Source organism: Balearica regulorum, chromosome 1 (assembly GCF_011004875.1).
Source record: "Balearica regulorum gibbericeps isolate bBalReg1 chromosome 1, bBalReg1.pri, whole genome shotgun sequence".
NCBI classification, from domain to species: Eukaryota; Metazoa; Chordata; class Aves; order Gruiformes; family Gruidae; genus Balearica; species Balearica regulorum.
The window spans coordinates 50,145,741-50,171,658 of NC_046184.1; the positions used below are offsets into that span (position 1 = coordinate 50,145,741).

Sequence of the window (25,918 nt, forward strand, 5' to 3'; positions counted from 1 at the left end):
AACCCAGCACCGTTCCTCCAGATTTTAACAACCCCTCTTTCTAAAAATATGTATTTATAAAGCATTTCCATCCCCTCAAGAAGCTGGTCACATAAATTGGTCAGCAAAAAGCAACCTTCAGAAATCAAGCTGGTTTTGCCCCTGAAGGAACTCCAGACCAAGGCTTAATCTGCAGGCAACCAACCGCACTGCTTCAGCAGCCAGTGGAGTGAGGTGACTGCTTGTCTTTACACAAAGGCGTTCCAAAAGGCTGAATGAAGAATAACCCTACTAGAGCTTCTACCACTTCCTCTTTACTGCAGAGCGCTCTCCCCAGCCTTCACACGTTCCCATTCAAAAGCAAAAAGCCTGAACACAAGTGAGTTTTTTAACCATTTCCCTGGTTCCCCGAGAGATTTCCATCTTTCTCTGCCTCATGTGTTTTGTTTCATGCAGTCGCGGGAAGCTTCTCTCTTCTCTCTCAAAATCCCTTCTGCTCCACATGGTCGTCCTTCACCCTGAGAGCAGCAGGAGGCTCCATGCATCACACAACAGGGCAGAGCGTATCTAGGCTGGAGCACAACTGTCACATCTCTACCTTTCCCACATTTCTGAAGTCACGTGTCAGACAAAGAAAGGCTCAAAAGCAAACTCTTCAGATTTTCTCAATAAATAAGTAGAAAAAAGATTTGCAGAGGCAGAGATCCTGTTCATATCTTCTATTCAAAAGATTCTTATGCCAAACAGTTACACTGACAAGGCGAAACAGCGAGTCCAGAGGCTCTGCTCATACAGAATCATTGCAGCAATTGTTTCTTTTAAGCAAGCAACTCTCAAGTTTGAACCAGAAAAGCAGGTCAGTATTTCACATAAACCACGGTTGTACCCCAAACCCTTTTACAGCAAGAAGAACCAGTTACATAATTCAGCTGGCTTTTGGGAAATAAGAATTTAATTTTAAGAAAACTCCTTGAGGAAGACTCCTTGAGGCTGCAAATGTAGAACTAGACAGGTAAGCTAAGAAGGGATATGAAACACATAGATCACTACTTCTGGAGAAGAGGTATTAAGAAGTTTTTTCACTTCAGAGTTAATCAGGACTAGACATTTTTCATAAAAGAGACTTCTTCATTCACATATAGAGCTGTCAATAGATAAAAGCAAACGAACCTGCCTAACGATGGCTAAGCTTCCATCATTGTGACAGAATTTGATTGCTTACCTCGAGCAAAAAGTAGAGGAATTCGGGACACAGTCCTTTTCCCTGAACAGCTGGTACAATTTTGTAAGGGCTCAAGGTGGGGAATTTATTAGGGTATTTAACACAAAGGGTCCCTAAATATTGGAAGGCATAACCCAGACTCAGAAGAAATAACCTTAATGATTTTGAAATACCAGATACAAAGGGAAGAACAATTAGAGACAGGCAGGCAAGAACAAACAGGTGTAAATAAAACAACAAAAAAGAAGTCTGGAGCCTACATAAACTCTACAAGAAACCTCTGTTGCAAGGACAGAAAAGAAAGTATGAATAAGTATCTAAAGACACTGGCCTCTTATTTAGAGCTGTTTGTCTTATAACTAAGCCAGTAGCAGGAGATTCGCACCACTGTTTTGAGCAGACTAAATCATGATTAACATAACATTTAAGACCCCCCTGTAATGGTGGTCAGAAAGAGCAAAGGAAAACTGAGGTTAGGTGTATCAGGAGCTCAGCTTCTTCCACCAAAAGCTGAGGGAAGGGAGAGAAGAAAAGGTCCGATAAACTGCAGCAGTCTCAAAAAAAGACTTTTTCTCATAGGATACTTGGTGTGGAAGGTCTGGATGTCTCTTAGAACCACAAGGGCCTCTCAGGGCTTCCAGGGTATGGGCAGGGGGAGAGATGCGCTACAGGCTACTACCAGTATTGTTTGTTTGGCTTTTAAAACCCACATATAAGGACTTCCGGAATATTAAAATCCATCCACCAAATATATAAAAGTGGAATCAATCAGTATGGGATGGAATATTGTAATGTATCATGTAATATTCCTACAATGTCAGCTAAACTTTGTCTCATCACTTGTTCACACATACTCAGACAGACACACACACAATCTACGCAATACAGTATGCATAAAGATGTTCCAGCGTCCAAGCGCTGTAGTGGGATAAGGGCTCGGGTGCTGATACTACAAGTTCTAAGTGGGCAAATAAAACTGAGTTGAGTCAGGTGCAGCCGTTACCCTCACTGTGGAGTTCGAACTTTAGAGAGAAAAGTCCAAGAACCAGAGATAGAAAGAAAACAAAATCACAAGGGGTTATAAAGAACATCAGATATGCAATCAAACGCAACAATCATTTATGCTTTTACAGCAATATTTGATACATAAAATCCTCACAAGTTTTTGCATCTTCCTTTTTCTTTGAAGGAAACAAGAATAAACTGCAATATCACATAAACGCTGTTTCTCTTGAACAAAAAAATAAAAGATAAAAAAATACATTGTTACTCCTCTGTTTAAACTTTATTTACAAATAACTGGATATTTCTAATCTAGACATAGAAGCTCTTTCCAGGATAAATGGCAATAAGCTATATGGATGATTTGAGCCCATGTCTCACAAAAAATACAATAGTTTTACTTGGTATCAATAAACATTTTAAAATATACTAAATTTTGCCAAGTGTTACAATCATTGTCCAAACTGAATAGTAGTCTGAGTGCTGAATGAAGTGCATCGACAGAAATTATAGATTTTAGTTAAACATTTCTTTGTCACTCACGATAGCCAGTCATCCTTGCAAGTCATTAAAGCAAGTATCACAGACTCGGACAGGCTTCTTAGAGGAAGGAGTTAAGGCATTCTTTGCTGAGCACTCGGCACAGAAGATATTTCCACACTGTCTGCAGTGGTGCTGTGAAAGAGAAGAAATATACGTGCTGAACATCAGTGACAGGGAATCAATCACTAGTAGAGATCATTATCTTGTCAAGTCAACTCTCATGGTTCAGAAGTTAGTTTGAATCTTTAAACAGTAGTTACACAGCACACAGAAGCGCATAGGACTAAATCCTTTCTAAAAGGTATAGGAATAAAATATTCAAAAGTGCTTCACTGAGTCAGGAGACCATACCAGTTTTGGAAGTGAACTGGTTGAAGTTCATCTTCCTCTTGAACTCGGTTTGGTCACATAAAGCACATTGTTCTTACATGGAACTACCTGCTTTCACATGAGAAGTACCCTTGAATCAAAGGATCAAGCAGCCTTTGTTCAAAGACTAACCAAAGCACATCACTATGAATAATGCAGGACAGGGAGAGACACCTAAAACCAAGTCACGAAGCACTGCAAAATTAACCTCATGAATATCCCTCATCTACTTCATTGCCAAGTCACTTGTTGGAGGGATGGTAATCTCTGGATGAAGGGCAGACACTGCCAATTGAGGGATGCTAACATCTTAGCTGACCACAGCTGTTTTTACAAAGAAGGTCTGACTACAGACCTAAAACACATCCATTTGTTTCCTCTGTTCCATGTCCAGCCAGTGTTTAGAAATTAAGTCACAAAGCACCAGATCATGTTGATGCCTCATATTTCCACATATGTCTAATTTCAACAAATTTACATTCCTTTTATACCTGTGAATCCAGTTCAGATTGCTTATAAGTTTACTGTAAATACCCTTCCAACAGTGTAATTCTGCCTGCTCACTTAGGGGATTGAACTATTTTAACACTGTTTATAAACTGATGCTGTTAAAATGGCAAAAGAATCATGAATAAAATAAGCCTCCACAAACTTTATTTTTTATATTTAAGGCACTGCATGCAATAACTGTATGCTGAGATATCCTGAGTACCACAGCACTGTTAAGGCCATTTTCTGAAGTTTGTATCCCATCTAAGAGTTTGCAAAACAATAGAAAAAGAAAATCCCCATAGACACACAGTAAAACACACCTACCCTTCTCACTGTCACTGAAAAGCCTTTTCCACAGGCCATGCAATTCTGTACCTCATTGTCTTCTGCCCACTTCCTGTTGAGAGCTTGGGTGTGTTTGATCTACACAGAAGATATTTGAAGAAAGCATTTTTTCAAAAATTCATGTCTAATTCCGACTAATTCCCTCTATTTTCACTGCACACACTATCCAATGCAGTACAAAAGCACCAGTTCTGCCATGATACTGAGAGCTTATGTTTGAGAGAAAATTTTCCAAGTTTCAAAACTATGAGTAGATTTAAGAACTCACAGACAGCAATATGGCCCTCATAACATCTTAACCGCTCTGGAAAGGTAACCCACCACCAATCTGACACAAACTTGAAATTCTCCTAAGTTCCCATACAGAGAATCAACAGGTTTAATTGCTTCAAATCAATTTATACCTGTAATGACTGGTTTTCTCGGCCAAGTTCCTGCATTGCAGCAGTAGTGTTGTCCAGCTTTTTCTTCATTTCTACAAGTTTGGCTTGAAGCTTTTCAATTTCTCCCTCACTTTTTATACACCTGAGGAAAAATAACAGTCAGCTCAAAGCACATGCGGCAATGTACACTGCCTCCTTTGGGCAGATTGTCATGACTGAGAAGTTACTCCCATAAAATTCAGCCAAAAATACCCTTGCTGTGAACTGTGAAAAGTTCTTGGATGCCCTGACTGGAAAACTGTTCTGTTGTAACAATCAGTTTATCTGCCATCACTCCCAAATATCTGTGGCTTATTAATACCTGGAGTTACTCCCAAACCCAGGGACAGTACTGAATGCAGTCCATCAACAGCAAACTCCAATAACTACCCAGGCGGAACGGGACACTCTCACAAACCAGCTGCAGCAGATCAGGCCAGACAACAGAGCAGAAAAGAACCTTCTCCTTTTAGCAAGGCTAGCTCACATCAGCTGAAATTCAGTTAACTGTTGGAAGCCAAACTTCAAAGTGTGTTTTTCTGGCAAGCTGGAAATGGCTACTGGATGAGATGAGCTCAGCACAGTATGGCAAGGGATTGCCAAAGAAAGTGGATCCCATTTGAATTGATCCCATCCTTTCCCAAGGCCTACTGATCAAAACGCAAATCAGCAAGCTTGATAGTATCAGAAAAAGTTTTCCATTCTGCCTTCTCCAAACATGTCAGGAAATAAGGATGAAGAAAGTTTCTTGTCTCGCAGGTGTTTCTTCTACCCTTGTAATGGCTGCTTTCAGGTAATTCTCACTGCCTTGCATGTCTCCTGCTGCCTGAAGGAAAGGTGCTCTGCTTACCTAAGTCTTAAATATATTGTAGAGACAATAGTAGAACTGAGGAAAGATGACAGTAGGTTTTCTGGAGGAAGAAAATGCCTCTTGTGTGAACCTTAGCCTATCTAATCCAATTACACGTTCAATCTCCTAACATCAAGCAGAGGGCATACCTACAAGTCCCTAAGCAAGTTCTATGTTACTGGAGGCACTAAGGAGTCTCTTCCAGGCTTCTGGATGACCAATGCATCTACTCGGATTGAGTCAAGGCAAGGGAGCCTCAGAGTGATGGAGAAGGGTAGTTTACTCACGTAAGAGAAGCTCCTGCTGCCAGGCCTTGCAACATTCATACAACAGATGAGATGAGAAGCCACAACTTACACACCTCAAAGTTCAGAGGAGCCCAAAATGGATTTAAAAGGCTCTTAACAGACAGGCATAAATCTTCAAGTACAAGCATAGAGCTGTGGCTTTGGGGATAAGTAAGGTCCCGATAAGCCTGCCTGATTTTCTACAAATGGTCATCCTGTCAAAGCCCACAGAGAGCACAGTTTGTTCCCAACACCGCTGGTGGTGCTTTGGCAGGGATGACAGAAGGTTGCACTCTGGAAACCACACCCACAGCCCAAGCACTAGAAACAAACACGGATTTAAATAAAGCATGTGTAGAGAATCATGAAACAACTGAAACAAGTTTTCAGTGTGAGGCTATCCATTTCCCAAACTACGCTTCCACATCGTCAGGACCACAGCTTACCTCTCCAGCAATGCCCTTCTCTCATCCTGATTATTCTGCACTGTTGCTTCCAAGACAGCAATGTCCCCACGTAAATCGTCCGTCTGTTTCTCCAGCTCGCTCACTCGCCTCTGACTGCTTTGCCACTCTTTCTTCATGGTAGCCAGGTTTTCATTCAGAGCTGTGACCTGCATGGTGAGCTTGGTCTCCTTTTCCTCATGTTTCCGGTTTTCTTCTTCTTTCTCTTTTTTCTCTGTGTGCTAAGAAAACAATGGAACAATGAAAAACAAGCTTCCAAGTATTCTTTCCCTATTCCCTAGATTTAATTGAGGGAAAGATTCTTACAGTCCTAGAATCAACAAACCCTATTTGACAAGGCTGTCATCCCACTGAACTTTCCTATACCATTAAATGCCTCAAAGATTTCTGACCTTGTCATTTAAAAATTAATGTAATGTAAAACTAACGTCAACTCTGCTTCCTCTCTGTCCCTGAAAGAATGCAAAGGCATGTTCACAAAACAAGTCTTACGCCCTCTAACATACTAACCAGTTTAGCTTCAATTTCAGCACATTCTTTCTTCAGCTCTTCTTCTCTCTTTTTCAGCTGATCTTTGACAGCTTGATGGGTTTTTTTTTCCTGTTCCAGAGCTGAATTCATATTCTCTATTTTGCCCTGTAGCTCTAATTTCTGTTGAATCAGTAGCTGTTTTGCATCCTTGAGATTTCCCACCTCCTGTTAGGAGACAGAGCTCAAAGTTAAAGTAGCAACATCAAAAGTGTAAATGATTTAATTTCAAAACTACTATAATTCTTTCCCAGGGGAGGACAGCAATAATTTGAGTTTTATCACTGGAAGAAAGGATGATTTTATAGCTGAAAGTATCAGTGATTTTCATGATCAAAGATTTTAAACTTATACCTATACTATGAACAACATTCAATTTTAAAAATAAATTTAATGTATGTTTCTATTAAAGTAGTGAAAGCTCTGTTGGATGATTTTCTACAGTTCTTTGAAAAATTACATCCATTGTCATTTTTTACAGTCTGTTCTAAAATTTAGTTCACATTGTAATCTGGTTGCAATAATTAGGTTCAAAGCTTTGTAATGACAATGTAAAAAACAAACACTGATGGAAGAAAGCTAGTTTCTATTAGTCTTAAATGTATAAATAATTACCCTGTGTTTTAAGCAAGTAGGATGATACATTTAGTTTTAAATATTAGTTTTACTTGGTCTTCTGTAATAAAACATAAAAAAATCTTGAAGTAGAACAGTTAGTTAAATTTACAGAAATCATTTTCCTTAAAATTACACAACTAAGCATGCAGTTACTAACAGAATAATAGGGGTTGCCAGTTTTCCATAAATCAAAATTTCCATCACAAATTAAAACCAAACCAAAGGCAGCGAGAGAACATATCCTGAGGACAGGGGGATGCCTTATAGATGCATATCTATCTATTCCCTGGTAGGAGATGGGAAACAGAGTCTCTCGTTAGGAGACAATTTCTGGTTTAGTCTGATTGCTTGTATGGAGATCGAGAAGTGACTATTAAGCTGCCATTGGTGTGCACATATTTTCTACACTTCTTTATAAATTTTCTTCTGTAGAATAGAGATTTCAGGAATGATGAGAATGATAACAACCTTTCCCCAAAATCCAAGAAAGTATTGGCCATAGATTGCTTGGCAGAAACAAAGCATAGGCTTCTATCTAAAAATAAGAGGCCATTTTCTAAAGAGTGGAAAACAAAAGAACATCTGAAATAAGATACGTTACTTTCTTTTTATTAGTGTATAGGGACTGTACCTTCATTTATACTTGTGTAGCAACTTAAAATCTGTGTGCTTAGCAGATGCAAATATAACTCCTTATAGTATAACATGGAAAACATGAACTACAGCCTTTTAGAAGTGTTTGCTTCTACTAAAGCAAACTAAAATTTAGTTAGAGACTAAAAAATTTAAATACGTAGAATGTGGCGAGAAATAGTTTGTTTTACTGAAGACTAAAAATTATTTAATTGAAGCCTCCAAACTTTTACCCTTTAGAGACCTCATTTGATTGTTATGATTTTGGAAGAGTCTTTTACGAGAGTCCTGACATTGTTTCTTCCCTGAGTGTGACTTTTTAAGACATTTTAGAAACCACAGCACATCAAGGGACTTTCAGCTCTACCACACATCCTTGAGAAGTACCAGATGTGCCTAGAATATCTGGGAAACTTCACATTCATGACACTTTTGGACATCTTTCTGCACTTCAGAATAGTCAAACAAGGGTATGCACAGTGAAACAGAAAAAAAAGCTAGGGTATAAAACACATCTTGAAGCTAAGAAAAGTTATGTGGTCCACCTGGCCAAGAATACTGGGCACCAGTCCTTCAGGATTATCACTGTTCAAGTCAGCATTGCTCAGGAACCTCAACGAAATCTGTGTTTTGCTTCCCTTACCTGTAATACCAATATTTACAGCAACCATCTTTGCAAAGCCATTCCAGATAACATCTACTGAGTAGTCAAGTGTTTCTTATCAGACAACCAACCAAAAGAAGACTAGTTTGTCTCAATATACCTTCTCGAATTCTTGCTTGCAGGCTCTAAGCTCTTCAGCCAGCTTAGCACTTTCTTTTTCAAGTCTATTTCTTATTTCTTGGAGCTCTGTTGTTTTACATTTTTCATTAGCCAAGTCTTTGTCTTTCAAAATCTTGAAGAGAAATAAAAAGTGCTAGAAAAGTTACTTCTTCCAAGTTCACAATATAAAAAAAAAACCCCAAACAACCAGCCAAACAAAAAACCATCCAGAGCCCAAAACCTACTTGAAGGCTTTGTATTTAAGCAGAAACAACTGTCACATATCTCTATCTACAATTCACAGTGCAAAAACTAAGCAGCATGTTTGCAGTTTTGGATTTTAAACTAATAATGTTTTTCTACCTTTAGCCACTTAGAACAAATTAACAGCCTATTTCAAACCAAATTCACTTCCACTGTCTGTTAAAAGTCTTCGCACCAAAGGTTCAGTAAAACTGCCATTGCTATGCACTAAAACAGTGCTATGCCCCTAAAATACTCCTTGGTTAGAGATGTAAGAGAAATTAATAACAGGTGCCTGTGTAGGGTGGACGCACCTGTGTGAAGATTTCAAAAGACAGAGGCACTTACCCTGTCATTCTGAAGATCCTGTAACATTTTAGTCTTCTCACCCAGTTGCTGCTCCTTCTTTGATGCATCCTGCTCCAGTGTAGCCTTTGCTTTCTTCAGTTCCTGAATCTGCTGATTATTGCTAGCAATTCGATTTCTGCTGGAAACTAATTCTTCTTGAGCTAGAGCAAGTTTTTCTTCTGTGGACTAATTACAAAGAGAGCTCTGCAAATCATCTGTCAGTGTAAAAGCTTCAGATACTCAACAATCACTTAAACATTTTCCACATGGAAAAATTGTTATCTAGCATGCAACATTTAGCTTCAAATGTTGACAAAGCATAGTTACAGAAACTTCCAGGTTATAAGGTTACGCTAAGTAAAAAGAAACTACTCCAGTACTATTTCCAGCAGCAATACCTTACTGTACATATTCCAGCTTGCATCCTTCCACAGAGATAAGGTGAAAACATACAAAAGGACAGAGAATGAAAGGTGACTGATGAAAAGAGAATGAACTTGAATTTGCTCACACAAATTTATTTTATTCTCTGGGCAAATCAACTGCTCTGTAACTCCAGAGAGCTGTTACTTAACAGGCAGTGAAGTTATACTGTGAAGATTTCAAATGTCATTCAATGCTGGTTTTTACCAATGACTCAATGAAGCTAGTGCTAGGACAGTCATGAAAATCCTAAAATGAAATGCACAACCCAGAATTACTAATACCAGGACAAAACATTTCACTGTCTCAGCTGCATCAGCATTTTAAACACAAAATTTAAACTTCCATTCAAAATCTACTACAGATTTTATTTTAACTTGCCTCCAACTCCCCCCATTACCTAGAAAAAGAATTTGGATTTATGTCTCTAGAACAGGTCTCAAAACTCCAAGAAACAACCTAAAAATTGCACCCAAGGCTCATTCTATTTGCTCACAGCAAAGTCAAACTTTGGGTTTCTTCTTAAGTTAGTATTCCGGGGGTTATTTTTTCTAAAGCCTTCAGCTTGGGCAAGGACTAGCTCCATGTAGAAGCATGTTCTTTCACAAAGAACCAATGAGAAAGAAAAATACCAAACTCATCCTCCACTATGCCAGAATATTGGTATTTTATGGAAAATTTTGATGCTAAGATACAGAATGTGAGGTGAGGAGATTTATTATTACTGATAAATTTATTACCCTCAGTGCACCAGTAAGGATTTAAATCCTTTCAAGCTAAACTAAATTCTTTTTCAGACTCTTGCTTAAATCCTTATCAAACCTCTTGTTGAAGGCTATTGATCAATAAAAGCACAACTTTGACTTCATTTAATTAGGCATATGCTTTAGCAGCTCTCCTGTTGGTTTAAAAACAAATTGATTTCTGATGCCTCCTTACCCTTCCTCATAATGCTTAAAGTGTTTTGTCTGTAGAGTCAGACTCAGTTTGAAACACCAATGACAGAACATTGCTGATTCAATAGCATTTTCAGCCACCCCAGTGGCTCTCAAAAAGTTCACACTGGCTTTTAAAATTAATTTGCAGCCAAATTATTTGATTTGCTTTCTGAGCTATTACAGTTTACTACTTAACATGTCGCAAGGTGTTAACACAGAAAATGTTTTAAGCAAAACAGGAGGTGCATTTGCAATTTCAAGCTTGCAGCAAGGTGGGTCTTTCAGAAAGCAAAGCTCCACTGTGGGCAGTGTCGTATCATTTTTCCCTAACAATGAGAAAGGATGGGAAGTGTAGCATCCTCACAGAACATCTTCAAAGGAAAACCCAGTAGTGTCTGCAGTTTTAGAAAGAAGCTTAATGAAGACACAGCTTTTACTCAAATAAATTTCCAGTAGAAGAAATGTGGGTACACTCAATTTGTTAGCACAGGATGTTGAAATCTGGCTATGAAGTAGATAGTGACATCCAAATTAAAAGCCTCACCTAGGGGATATTCCTCTCTCAATGCCTCCCCCACTACACGCCCACGCATCTACACTGGACAGGTTATTTCATTGTGTCTAAAACTAGGCTAAGACAATGTAAATGTTCTTTTAAAGAGAGCCAGTATTCAGTGTACTCTGCACTGTATTATGCACAAATGTTTCCATAATTCACTAGTTTCTAACATAAGAGACTTGGAATTTTGCATACAATTTAGCCAACTATAGCTTACAAGTGCCTCTCAATTGTGCTGTGATTAATAACAATGTTACCTACCTTAATTGGGAAACCATTCAATATAATTTTAACAGTTAATGTACCTTCTATCTATTTATGCCTTTTTTTCTGCTTTGCTCAAAAGTCCCTCGCAGCACCCTTCCAAAATGAGCAGAAATCTTCTGGCACACGGTTAAGTGTTCCTGTTATTATCCTTGCTCCTGGCTTAGTCTCCACTGAGATTGTAATTCAGCCTGATTCTTTTGGACTGCTGTGGAGCTCACATCGTTAACATAAAATCACCTCTCAAAACATCGTCTGCCATTTACCTTATTTAATTATCGTCCAGTTTTGCACTTGCTCCCAGAACATGATAGGTGTTCTCCCAACGAGATACCCCCAATCATCAGATTGCTTTCTTTTGTTCTATATGTACCTTTTCCATGCATTCAGTTTTGTTTGCTATCCTAAAGAGCAATCTATAGTTATTTTTGTAAATAAAAACAAATCTTAGGATGACTAGTATAGAGTTTAAGTAAGTCGATAAATAAAAAGATAAGAAGCTATCACAGTCTCATTCAGTACAACGTGGGCTGCTGCAGTGCAAATAATAGTGCCAGCAGCAGAACTAGCTGGGTGTTAGGACCTGGATTCATTCTGCCTGAGGTGCACAAATGAGCCTTTTAGTCTGTGTGTCCCATCTTCTCCCCTCCCCGACTCCAGCCCACAAGGAGAGACGTGAAATTATTCACAGACGCTAACCTGATCTCTCTTTGCTTCATAAGAAGAAGGGTTAAGCTGACTGTAGGCAATTTAGGCTCTCAACTTACAGACCTGAGGTTTCGCAGCATGAATATTATCCCAGAACATCCACTGAAGACACACTGACAGTGATGCCAATATTGGAGGCAAAGAAACATTCTTTTGAGAACACAGAGGAAACCAAGACTGGCTACAAAAAGCACAAATGCCAAGACTGAAGGATACTTGGCAGAGCTCAGGAGAGCAGGATTCACAAAAAGTATGTTTGCACTAACTCAAAATCCAGGCAAAAATAACAGTTCTGCATTTTTATTAACTCTTCTATATAAAAATTGCCTTTTCCACAAAAAAAACTCCCATATTATATATTTTTGCAAATGTGTATATATAAAAATATTTATATATTACATATAAACACACACATATATTTGTATCTATTTAATGGTATTCTTTTTTTGTTATATATATTCTTTTTTAATCAAAAACTGTAGCCTTTACAAGCACTCAAATTCTGCCCGATTTCTTTTTCCTGTCACAGAGACAAAAAGGTATGAGTTTAGTTACTGTTATAGATGGTGCATTTTTTTAAAAAACAGTAAATTTGCAGCAAATAGTATCCACAAAATTATAACTACGTTCCCACTTCCAAATTTATCATAACACTTCTCACTTTTCCTCTGCAAACATTTAACCAAATTTGCATCTGGCTACAGCTACATAGGTAGGATTTTCCATCCCTGAACCAAAAACCAGGATTATAAGGGGGCCTTTCGTTCTTCAGCCCTGCTGACAGTGCTCGAGAGAGCAACCGCCCGCTCTACGTGTCTCTCTCATGCAATGCTGTATCTTCAACTGCAAAACTTCACTGAAGCGTTTGCTCCCTTTCCACTCGCACCCCAGCCTCCCAGGCAGCGATCCCAGCAGTGACATTCCGAGCAGATGCCAGAAGATGGAGCTCTGTGTACAGCCCAACTCCTGCCACCCCAGGACCAGACCGACCACCCAACTCACATCACCCACATGCCATATGGTCATATTATCATATCCCCCGTGCCTGAAACCTTGGCCTAACCAATAATGTGGTGCTACACCTTGTGGGAATAGTTAAGCTTTCTACTGTAATATTTTTAACTAAAGAAAACCTAGCATTGGTAGGATCTCATGATACGCCCAGGTGATGCCTGTCCTGCACAACGCTGGGCTTCAAACTGTGCAGACTCAATACAGCTGTGCAAGGAGTTCACATCGCTACGAAAAATCCTGCACTGAAAGACACCAAGCCTCACCTTACATACAAGTTTTAAAAACTTCTACTACTGCCTACTAATAAGATTAAGACCCATCTGAACCTCAGCCCACCCACCAGCTTCAGTTCCAAACTTTAAGCAAAATCCATAGTTCTGCCTCAAAATTATCTACTTTTATTTAATAAACTCCCCTAAAGCAAAACATAATCCAGATAACTGAGTTGGAAATGGACTGTGAAACTCAATCATAAAGTTCTTCTGACTTGAGTGGTATTTTGATATTCAGGTCTCAAGACTAACGTTATCATGCTGAGGCTTTCTGAACGTGATTTTTCCTTTGCAGTCTTCTAAGACAAGTTATCACTGCTTCTTTAGGTTAACATTGCAATGAGGCAGCACATCCACGATTAAAGATCTGCTCCTCTTCAACATTTTACAGAAAAATGTGGTGGCAAGCAGACCACACTAATCCTAATTGATATATGGGGGGTTTAATTTTTTTTGAAATCGAGCAGACAGCCTCCAAGTTGGTACATCAATTCAGTACTGAGGATCCCAATCTTCCTCAGGCTCTCTGGGCTCCACAGAGACTTACATAATAAATCGTTACCTGGCTGCTCATCTTGAAAATCTCATTTTCCCATTGCCATCACCTTATTTTACCTTTTTGCATGGATGTTCCCCCTCTCCCTTGCTACCATCTCCATTCAGGTTTAAAAACATGTAGGACACCTACTGTCCTACTTTATACTTGCCGGAACTAGAGGTCATCAAGCTGGTTTAATAATACTTATTCAGAGCTATTTTTGCAACAAGCGATACTTAAATGAAAACAATACCAAAAAAAAAACCAGTTACTGAGCACATCCAGTGCTTTTACAGGTCATTGCCTTACCAAACATTGATCTAAATGCATTGCAAGAAATTAACTCACAGAGGTACTTGTGCTATAGTAACTAACCGTAAGAAAGAGTATGTTTAAACCATCATTGCTTGTTAATCATGCCAAAGCTCTTCACAGTTTAACACAGAGATTCAACCAAGCTGCACTGAAAGTAAAGCTGCTGTAACCCGCAGGGAAATGTGGCAGGTAATCTAATGCTACAGAGGAGGAGTACGATTAATAAAATTCCAATGGCCTATATGCAAAGGAGCTATTTCTCTTTTTCTTAATATAATCCCGAACCTGGAGTTTGGCTAGGGCTCCACAGCTCACACATGCCCATCTGAAATGGCCACAAGACCTTTAACAACGTTAACAGCGGTGGGATAGGTGAAAGGGAGCTCTGAAATCTAAGCAGTCACCAATGCCTCTCTTTATACGTAACAAAGCAAAGGAACCTGACATCTAAAACAGATCAGATGATCTGTCCTCCCAAAGTGCCAATTTCTCTCCAGAAAATTCAAAAGAGCCTTAAACAATGGTGTCAGACACAGACAAAGCTGGAGTGGGATTCATCTGAAGCGAAAAGAGCCAAAGCTCCATGTCTTGCCAGTAGACAATCAGTCTCTGCAGCACAGTATGTCCTGGGACTAACTGGAGCATTGGCTTAGCAGTGGCATGAAAGAGGGAGGCAGAAAAAAAGGACAAAACCCCCACCTTTTCTGACTGACTCAACTCTCAGCAATACCTCTTTGAAGGCACTACACCCCAATACCAAATCAGATGAATTTATCTTAGGAATAGCAAAAACTTCAAGGACTAAGTTCAGACACCTGTATTCCAGGCAGGTCCCCAAACCTACTGTTTCTATTAGTTTGACATCTCTGAAAGTCTACCATCAGCCAGGAAGAAGTGGAAGGTGCAAGGACGTGTGAGAAGATTGACAACTAAAATTCTAGTTAAATCATCTAGAAGATAGCAGTTACTCGCATGCTGGCAGAGACTTTGCCCTAATTAGTGATGCTATTTAAATTAGTTGAAAGCTACAATATATAACAAGAAAAAGCAACATGAAAAATTAACTCTTAAAAGAATACGGAAATAAATTATCTTTCACTTTGCTCCCACAGCTCAGATTGCTGCTACACAAATGGAAGGATAGTTCAAGTAAGCTGGCAAATACTCTTGGCTTTAAATTAGTTTCAGGATGTCCTTTGTCCCAGGGGAAGGGATTGAACAACACTAAATTCTATATATAGCAGAAAAGTTCCCCCCCCCCGTACAGTTCTTGCACTGTTTCTTGGTCTTCCAAATGGGTATAAACAAATCTACTAAGTCACATATGATATTAAAATGACTAAGTACCTTAAGGTCTTGCCTGGTTGCCAGCAGCTCAGACTCTTTCCCATAAAGGTCCAGCTGCAGCTTCTCCGTGTTTTCCTTATGTTTTTCATGAGTCTTCTGTAAGTCTGCTAGCTTGACTTTCTCTGCTTTAAGCTCCTGTGCTGACAAAATAGACTGCTGTTGGAGTTTATTCTCCAGTTCTGCCTGAAACATAAGCATAGGAAGTTTCAATTAAAGTTACAGAGAGTAAAGTAAGCTTAATCATTTCAATAAACTGCTTTCCTACTGCAAAGACACTTATGAAACAGCAGTTCAGTAATCTGATGTTTATGATTTTACAGTAATACTTTGTAACTAATTTAACAACAAAATTTAATTCATGTCAAAAGACTAAGTGAAACACATTAAGACCAAACATTAAAAATCTAAATAATGTTTCCAAGTCCTAAGGCTTCCGTAGACTGACTAAAGCACAAATATGATCACGTAGCATAGGGCAGCCAAAGCTGGAGCACCATTTAATAGTCCATGGCACACAACACAACATTCCCTGATGTTTTGACATTTAAACTCTTTCCATTATGGTTTATGAGTTTCATACTGTCACTCAGATAAATTCTTTTGGTATAATAAGAGAAGACTTGATTTAAAACTGCCATGGACATTCCAAAACACTGCAGAGTTTGTCTAAACTATTCTCAGAAAATTCTATTGCTTTACAAGAAAATGGCAGCTCTCGCCTCATAGCAAGCTCCTGAAGCAAAATAGTCACATTCAATCTAGCCATTATTATCACTTTACTGAAGCTCAACTCCTACAGAATCCGTATCTCAGCAGTAGTTCTATTTACTTTATTGTTGTTGTTGCTATTGTTTCAACCTCCAACAGCATCTGAAGACCTTGTTTGCACATCCTGACCTTATTGCCAACAAGACTACAGCAAACAGCTGTTTATCACAAAGATATTGACATAAAAGAACTTTACATTAATTTTCTTAAAGGAGAGGCCACTCTTACCTTTTCTAAAAGAGCAGTTTTTAATTCAGCTTGCAATGTCTCACTGTGTTTTTTCTTCTGCTCAAAAGATTCCTTTAACTCTCTCAGCTTTCCCTGGAGATGTTGCTCGCTTTTTTCTTTCTCTTTCAGAAGACCCTGAATTTCCAGTACTTGCACTCGTGCTGAATCAAGTTCTGTCGACAACTGCTTAGAAATCTATATTCAAAAATATTAAATAACTGTATATAATTTTAATTTAAATCACTATTTGTACATGCTGTAGTATGTGAAATTGCCTGTTGAACCATGTGGATGACAAATTACATAGTTCAAAAAGCAAACAGACAATTTCACTGATGAAAAAATGGTCAAGGCTGTTAAAGTTGAAGATACAGACTCAGTAAATCAGCTCCCAAAAGACAGCTGGAAGCTGGGGAGAATCCTTTGATTATAGGCATCTGAAAGGCTTGCCCTGTTCTACTTTTCTCTAGGCACGTGCTATTTTCCTCTGTCAGAGGCCAGATACCAAGCTATACCTTTCTTGTGGTCCAGTATGCCTACTCTTATGTTTTTATAAAGAGCTGCAAATTATTTTCAGTCTCCAAGTATTCTACTGTTATTTCTTGCACACAGAACCAGACCATCCCACAGCACCACTGCTGCTACCCTTTGCTTCTGAGCTAGATGGTCCAACACTGGCAAGTAGATTTAGATTTTAAGAGCTGCCATAATACATTAAAACATCATCTGTTATTCCCAAGTTCCTACCCTTAAGAGCAACTGCAGTCTTTTTTCACCATTCAAAATTAAGACCAGGCAGCTTTTCTCCAGCCAGCAGTGATCTGGGCTCTCCTACTGCCAACTGCAGCAGATACCCAACTCATCCTCCTGCACTTGCCACAGAGCACCATAGTGCTTCTGCCAAACAAGAGAGAGCCAGGGGAGTAGCAGCAGCAGTCACAGAGCAATTACCATCACACCTGTACATCTACAAACCCTCTTTCAGGCAGTAAGAGTCCATCAAACTGTGTCCACTGATCATATCTTTTTTGATTCCTTAAGGGAACAGGTGGCAGCTTGGGTAAAGAAATCCATGAAAGCAGATTTGGCCTTCAGGCTGCCAGCTGGACTACATGATTGTGCAGTCTGAATGCTCATCTTTAAAAAAGAAGTACATTTGGTCTTTATGCAGTCACAGGCAATTATATAAGTTTGCAAAAGCAACTAAATCCTTCAAGGATATCTGAAAATGTCCTGTCAACCACACAGAGAACAGACTGTTTAGGCCTGAAACTAAAACAGATCTAAGAATACGAGATAACAATTTTTATTGTTCACAGACCATCAGTATGGAAAAAAATGAGGACATGGTAATACAAAATAACTGTTTCACTAAGGGATGTGGGGCACAGAAAGGTAGGAGTAAAACCTGTATTTTAAAACTTCATGCTAACATCTTGCAAATTTTTAGTACCATCTTATTTCAGTGCCTCGGTTAGGTTACAATTTGAGAACTGAAACCTCTTCATCTCTCATCAGTACCAGCATATGAGACTGAAAATGAATATTTTAAACATTTATTATGTTTGTTTTCTAGATTTTTGAAACTAAGTGGACAGCTTACCCCATCCTTTTTTTCAAGTGAGTTTTTCAATTCATTCCTCTCCTTAGCTACAGACTCTGTTTGTACCTGGAGCTGGTGTTTTACCTCTTGGCAAGACTTTTCCTAAAAAACAGAAGAAAAGCAAGTATTTCTGTGAGCTTCTAAGGCCAGGCACCAGGTATTTTTGCCTTGAAAAATAATGCTTTCCTTTTCAGTGAAAAAGTTTTCTTTCTCAGCTGCAGATATATGTTCAGCTAAAAACTTCTCAAAACTTTAATAGTGGTAAATCTAAGCTGAACACAACTGACACCCTGTACTTAACAAACGCAGCCATGTGCTGAAGAGTTTTTCTGATTAGGGATAGTTTCCTTGTTTGAAGCTGCTGTTGGCAGCCCTCCTCCTTCTCGTGGGAAGCTGTAGGCTCCTCACTGTCCTTGGGATTCAAAATTTCTTGATGTTCTAAAACTCACAAGCAAGTACATTTGCAAGATTTGTATGCAAATACAACTACATTTTCAAGCCCAAATACTATGCACCTAAAGTCAGCAGTAAGCCTCCCAATGTCTACAAAATTAGACGCAGAATCTGGACTCCTATCTTTAAGTTTAAATTGGGGAGAAAATCCTTCAAGTTTTTAGGACAAACAATATTTAAACAGCAGTAGCTAAGTAAAGCAAACAAAAATGCTTATCTTAAAAAGGTGAAAGAGTAAAGGAAAAAAATGTTATTTTTAACTAGGAGCAGAATTTTTTTAGATCAGAATAAAATCAGCTATGAACGGGTTCTGGGAAATGGTGACATGTAAGATGAGACGGGAATGACAAAAATATCCCTACCGTGTCTGAGGTTAGAACTGTGTAAGAAAATTTATAAAACATGTATTGATGTATTTTTTTTTATTGATGCTCATTCATATTACCAACAAAGCAAAAGAGGGAAGAAAAAAAAAAATCTATTTCAAGGCTAGTGAGAGTTCACTCTCATTATCATAATAGGTTGCTCTGGCAGTCAAGCTCTTGTTGCTATACCACCACTTGGGAAACCTCTCTGAAATTCAAATAGTTCTAGTAGTCTGATAATACCTTAACGTAGACAACTTCCCAAATGACAGATGCTGTTACTTTGCCTGCAGTTCACAGCCTTCCAGTGTGTCCAGACAACTGCACAGGAAGGTTCTATATAAAAGACACTAGAAAGGAAACTAAAATGGCCTCAGAAAAACAACTTCAATATGTGGCACTTTAGCAAAGGGTTTAAAACTGCGTTTTGTTATAATAAGGCTGATGTATTTTTTAAAAACGGGGAAAATTCCTCATTAAATTGTTTCATTTGTCTCCACTTGGCTTTCTTCACCATATTAAAGGCATGCAGCAAGGAAAAAGGGATCTTGTTGTGTGATATGACTGACATTTAGCAGTGCAAACATACAGACAAAAAATTTTTAAAGTAGGACACATGTATGAACAAGTAAAAAAAAAAAAAAAAAAAGGTCACAACTTGTTTTTCCTTAAGGCAATCATTTCCATGCACTGTCATTGTATGTAAACTGTTTTCAGACAGAAAGCAAAGTTATTTTATCAGATTGTAAATACACCAAACTTAATGTCTAATGAAAGAAATTACTAACCATTTCTGCCACAGCTGCTTTTCCTTTTTGTATTTCTTTTTCTAATTCCTCCTTTCTTTTTTTGAAGGATTCAGAACTTTTTGAGAGCTTGTCTTTGGTAGCTGTAAGGTCCTTTAATAGATTATCCTTCTCTAATTTCACTTGTTGCAGCTCTGATGTTGCTGCTTGCATTTTACAATCTAATTCCTTGAGTTGTTTACATGTATCTTGATTTGATTTCTCAAGGCTTTGTTTGAGGCTGGCCTTTTCCTCCTCCTGCTTTGAAATTTGCTGTTTTGCTTGTTCAAGGGCCTCAGATTTCTTCTGTAAGTCCAATTTAGCACTACACATCCTGCAAATACAAAAAGAAAAATAAAGTGATTATTTTTTTTAAATTCTTCACAAGTTCTTTTGTATCATTAAATGTCTCCATTATTTAATATCTTAACTGTAGGACTATTTCAAAGCATACCTTTTTTCATCCAGAACATGGGCATTTTGTCCCTCCAATGAAGACACACCAGCAATTCTAAATACTTTGAGATGGATTTTTCTTTCTCAAATATTATGAACAGAAACTATCCCTTTGCTGCTTATGCATAAATTGCAAATTAGTCTCTGAAAGTTACAGAGCTGTGGATATTTAAAGATAGACCTCAGTACATCAAACTGTTCAGTTTGTGCTGTCAAGCAGCACAGTGAATAAACTGAAGCAGTGTACTGAATCACAGCAGTCAGTGATTCACATGAGACAACATGGCAGATGGAGTCTCCATGGCAAATAGAGTGAAAGAAAACAGGTGGGATATAACTCAGTTCTCGTAGCAGAGGGAACACATCACTTGTATCTATGATTTTAAGAAATCACAGGAGAGAAGAACAAAATTTCAACTCTAGTCCAAACCACTCTACGTTTATGTCTGGCTCTGAAAAGTACTGTAACACAGGAAATGCATACGCCTCTCTTGCTGCTTCAAGTTGTTTACTCAGTTCTGCTGTTCGGAGATCTAATTCTGTAGATTGATGTCGCTGCTGCTGTAACTCCTGAAGGGTTTGTTCTTTGCTTGCTTTAACATCAAGAATGTCAGCTTCAAGTTTCTGAGATGATAGAAAAATAAAAAGTTAGAGCCATCAGAACACAACCAACAAAATAAAAATAGCAATAAAAAGCAAAAGTCATCTAGCCTATGAGTAGCATTTACTGTAGGAAGTCTTTACTGTAGAAAGCAGTCACAATTCTCATACACTATCTACCTATTTCATTAGTTTATTATTTATATTTCATTATTTAATTCCTGCAAATCTCTTGCTCAGCTGGAAGTGAACTGTTTTGGTAAAACATTCTGGACTCATCTTTAAATGAAATGCCAAGTAGACATTTTACGGCAAAGTAATACATAGATTGCATAAATCTTTAAAGAGTCTATCCAAAACGCCCATATAAAAAAATGCCATACACAGCGCTCAGCATTGGGGCCGACTGTTGGTTTACATATCCCAAGAATGCTGTCATTCTTTCTAACAAAAACAAAGACACAAACTACAGCTGTAAATAAATCCTACGCTTACCTGGAAGAGGTTTTTCTTGTTTTATTTTTAGAAGGTACTTATTCACTTACATGGAGTACAAAGAACACAGGAGTCTTCAGCAAATGGGCACTGCTAAGACTCTCCAACACACTGGCTGTTTGACATGCACTTCTGCTTTCATGCAGTGGCCATAAAACAAAATGGCCAAGTTTCTCTAAGAAAATTCCTGAGGGCTTTTTGTTTTCTAATTTTTTTAAATTTTTTTAAAATAACATGCATTCAACTGGAATAATCCCAAAGAATGGTGATGACACCAAGATTTTACACAGCACTGCATTCCTGTTGACAGCATCAACAACCCTGCTCAGTTTCACACTTCAGCTACCAGGAACTTCATAAAATCTTGTGCAAGCAAGCAGTGTGTTCCTCCCAAGCATTTGTGTCTGTTGGTTACTTGTGAAACTTTAGCAAAAGAATGAAAAATAAAAACACAAATGAAAGCAGGCAGAAAAGAAACAGTGTGCAAAAGAAGAGAGAGATAGAAGCACAAATTACACTCATAATGTAAATGCATGACTGCTTTATTTTTTTAATAGCATTGGATTTAAAATTTCATAGCGGGAAAACAACCTTCCTTTTCTTCTACAGAGCACATCAGCTAGGAAAACACATCACTCAGTCTTGAGCATAAAGGCTGCTAGTCTCCCTCAAAACAGGCAGACAACACTGCAAAACCAATTCTACATTGCTCCTAAGATCCCTGTATCATATGGTTTTATGCAGCATGAATTTTGACCACCAAGAATGCCTAACAAATATTAAACAAAGGTTAAAGCCCAAATTTAAAAGCTCTCAAGCATTAGGACTAATTCATACCCTTAACTGAAAATATCAGTATCTCAAAACACCAAAAGATTCTGCAAACCTTCTGCCAAAATTATGTGTACTTTAAGAGAAAAACCGATTCCAGAAATGGAATGCATTACCAGACAGGTAGTGTTAACTTGGACTAACCAATGTAACACATATACACTTTACAAGTGGTAGCATGGAATAAGGTTGAACTCAAAGACTCTAATTTTGGGAAATCCTGTTCCCTCTCACAACACTTTACAGGTAGTACAGAGATTGGTAGAAGCACACATACAGGAAAATGACAGTAGAGTGGCAATGTCCTAAGCCATCTTCTTAGTGTGATGTGATAGCACAGAAGAGAATAGGTTTAAATGGTGGATCAGGAAACACTAGCGAAAAAGAAAACCTACAAAAATGCTACTGATATAATCCTTTCCCCATAATTCGAGCACAGCTTTTACCACGCACTACAAAACAGCAGAGAACATCAGATTCTGTAAGCTCAGATACTGTGTTCAATACAAACCTTAAGCTGTCCCTCTAGCTCTTCAGTTTTCTGTTCTAAATAAAGACGTTTCTCTTTGTTCTCTTTAAGATTGGCTTCCAGCTGAGCACAGTATTCCTGCTTGTCATTCAGCTTAGCTGTAACCTGATCCAACTGAACACTGACCTTATTTAACTCCTGAGGTAAAATAAAAATACGAGGGTTGTTAGTTTTTAAATAACTTCCAAAAATTACTAATTTCACATATGCTTGAAATCATCTAACGAGTTCAAATTAAAAAGGAAAATGATGTTTCTTTTTTATTCTGAGAGGCAGGAAATTGAGAGGGGAAATACAAACACATGGACAAATTCTCTCAGTTGAACTGATGAAATTTCTCTTAAAGCCTCAATATTCCTCTCAAACTTTACAGGCTGTGGGCTAAATCTTAACAAAGGTGTTTTCAGTTATAAATGGAAGAGGAATTGTAGGTAATAAATGCACTAGATCCTGCAGTTACAACAGTAACTAGAAAGTGACACTACAAAACCTTAGAGAAAATTTTTGCTGTCTTCATGAAATCAAGCACCACTGAAGAGGAAAGCCAATACCATGGAAACAGTTAGTTCTCCACACACCAGAGATGATTTCAAACCATTTGGTTCAACAGAAAATAACTTAATTTCCGCAAAAGACATGAACACATTCACCTAATAACCACTATGATGACAGCTACATTAAGCTTGTTGCTCTCTGGCAACAGATAATTATTTCTGAATAGAGCCATCTGATTCGGAATTTATTTAAATCTGCAGTAAGAGTTAAGAGTTTTCACTTGTACCCAGTGCATTCTAGAATCTTTTCTTCATAACATACAGGTGAGAATGGAATTATACTCCAATAGGACACCTCAGATTCTGAACCATAATACTACAGCAAGGAGCGGACTCCTAAGTAAATTCTTTACACTGCAAAATGTATGTGGTCCAGCAAAAATAACTGAATACATATCACATGGTTAAAATATCCTAAATGATTATTTCAGAATGCATATTCACATGTTTGTTTAGTTTGTAAATGAACTAGTCTTAGGTTTTTAAGTAGTTTTTTAGGTAACAGAAACTTTATGTTTATATGTGGCTTATAACCTGTTGCTTATCTTGCAGGGCATGCTGGGCAGTGTCCAGATGATTCTGAAGATCTGCTCTTTGGGCAGCTTTTGATGCTTCTGCTGAAAGTAGCAATTCTGTCTTTGCTTTTACCTGAAAGACAAGTTGTATTTCACTAAAACATTTATTTTACTGTAGCTCATTTTAACTCTTTTTTATACTCATCATAAAGTTTAATAGTAAAATCAGTAGTTTTCATGTGCCAGTGTAAAAAAGGGGAAAAAAGAAAAAAAGAAAAAAAGGAAGAAAGATTTTCAAGGTTTAGAAAAACATCAGGATTTTAAGCCACAGTTGAGCTAAAAAAATAGACAAACAAAAAAAATCCACCAGTCCCACTCATCATCTATTCTAGGAAAATATTTTCACTTACTAACAAGGAACAATGGGACAGACTTTCTGCATTCACACCCATGCATACCTTGATAACCTCAGACTACATGTACATTTAAGGACCTCCAAAATGTTTAAAAGCAAAACAAGTAAGAAACAACAAAAATATGCTTCCACACAGCAACCTCCCTTCCTTCCAAAACACACAGCAAACAAAATTTAGAAGGTGAGTATGAATGGTGTTGGTGCAGAGAGGCGATATTCAGGGTTACATGCTATTGTGGTTTACTGTTTGAGTCCCTAATAGAAATGCTACTTCTCTGAAGACTGTAAGGAATCTCACATTGCCTTAAAAAGCAGTTGCAACAGTCCATAGATTAATTCAGCTCTAGCTCTGACATCTTGGTGAAAAAACAGCTCAGATAGTAGTGAAGCCCAGTAAAAACATCACAAAGCTACATCGGAATAAGTTCCTAGACCCGTTTGGAAACCGAGTAACACTAATTCAAAAGACACCACAGTGTATTAATCCAACAACAACAGTAGTAGCTGCTTCAAGTATACCAATGCAAGAAGTTCTGATCAAACATTATTTATTCTTTGGGATAGCTGAACATAATTAGCAGTAATAAGCATCATTGGCTTAAGCAGTACTTAATAGCAGGAAAGTCCATGCTGAGTCCAGACTGGGGAATTTTCTTGTTTAGTAAATGAAATTGATAACAAGGTGGCCCACAGCTTTTTTGTTTTACTTTTTACAAAAGTCACTAGCATAGGGAATTTCTAGACAAGAAGATCTTAGTGACTTGACAGACTTTCACTCTGGTGCAGAGAATCCGGGACTGATAAGAGCAGGGTTTTGGATGACAAATCATTACAAATACAACAAGAGCTGCTTGAGGACAAATTTTCCCAACTCAGTTGTGAACTCTGGGGTTTTTTTAATTAAAAAAAAAAAACAACCCAAACAACAAAAACAATATAGACAAAAACAACACCCAAAAAATCAACACTTGCCATCTATTGCTATTCTAAATCCACTTACATTTTCCTCAATTTTATCTGCCTTATTCTACTTCATTTGTCTGTTAGTAGAAACATGCAATTCTTCCCAAATTGCTCTGTACATTCTCTGGAGAGAATACAGAAATCACAAGCAGGATTTATCATCACCAGACAGTACAGAGTTCCATTACCTGTACATCAAGTTGTGAAACTTTCTCTTTACTTTCATTTAGCTGGCTGGTTAGTTCAGTGATGTTTGCTTCCAGGGAGAGCACACGGTCTTGAGCAGCTCTTAGATGTGCCTTTTGCTCCTGCACTTGCTCGTGCAAATTCTCTTGGGCTTGTTTATGACTTTCTGATTGATTCTTCAGCTTCTCTGTCAGCTGAGTTACCTGCAGTGAAAAAAAAGGAGGCAATTAGAAGAGAAGGCTGGAACAGTATGTCCAAGGAAGTCATAAATCTTTTGAATTTTAGTGTGTCTTGTCGTGGCTTTGGAGACTCAACACTATCACATTTCTTTTTCTGAGCTATTACAGTAAAGCTCTATTGTACACATTACCGGAGTTTAAACAGGCTACCAGTTAAAAATGGAAGCAAAAGCGATTTGTCAATTTGGCCCTACTGTAACAAAACCAAAATACTAAGGAGATAACAGATGCAGGCTAAACTGAATTTTGGTGTTGAAAGCAGGAATTAAACCTCCTTTTGAAATAAGAGAAACAAGCCTGTATGTATCCAAAAATTATTTGTAAGCACACATTACTAGTATATGTACACAGGAAACAGCTAGGAATTCCTTCCCCTATGTTGATAGCAAGGAAGTCACCAAAACACAAGTCTTGTGAAACTTACAGTAAGATCTTTAACGTAAGTAT

The 25,918-nt window shown here is 38.0% G+C and overlaps 1 protein-coding gene across 3 annotated transcripts in view; it reads right to left on the reverse strand.

Moving 5' to 3' along the window:
* Positions 1-685: 685 nt before the first annotated feature.
* EEA1 (early endosome antigen 1) overlaps positions 686-25,918 on the reverse strand; it is a 72,388-nt gene continuing 47,155 nt past the window's right edge. For all 3 annotated transcript variants that reach the window (XM_075748527.1, XM_075748516.1, XM_075748537.1), the window contains 15 exons: positions 25,235-25,435; positions 23,688-23,801; positions 22,582-22,737; positions 20,629-20,768; positions 19,692-20,022; positions 18,086-18,187; positions 16,483-16,677; positions 15,487-15,669; positions 9,109-9,294; positions 8,519-8,650; positions 6,486-6,671; positions 5,958-6,196; positions 4,357-4,477; positions 3,932-4,030; positions 686-2,878 (listed from right to left, as the gene is read on the reverse strand). In XM_075748527.1, the coding sequence (XP_075604642.1) occupies positions 2,756-2,878; positions 3,932-4,030; positions 4,357-4,477; positions 5,958-6,196; positions 6,486-6,671; positions 8,519-8,650; positions 9,109-9,294; positions 15,487-15,669; positions 16,483-16,677; positions 18,086-18,187; positions 19,692-20,022; positions 20,629-20,768; positions 22,582-22,737; positions 23,688-23,801; positions 25,235-25,435 (2,508 nt within the window). In that variant the 3' untranslated portion in view covers positions 686-2,755. The remainder of the gene's footprint in view (positions 2,879-3,931; positions 4,031-4,356; positions 4,478-5,957; positions 6,197-6,485; positions 6,672-8,518; positions 8,651-9,108; positions 9,295-15,486; positions 15,670-16,482; positions 16,678-18,085; positions 18,188-19,691; positions 20,023-20,628; positions 20,769-22,581; positions 22,738-23,687; positions 23,802-25,234; positions 25,436-25,918) is intronic.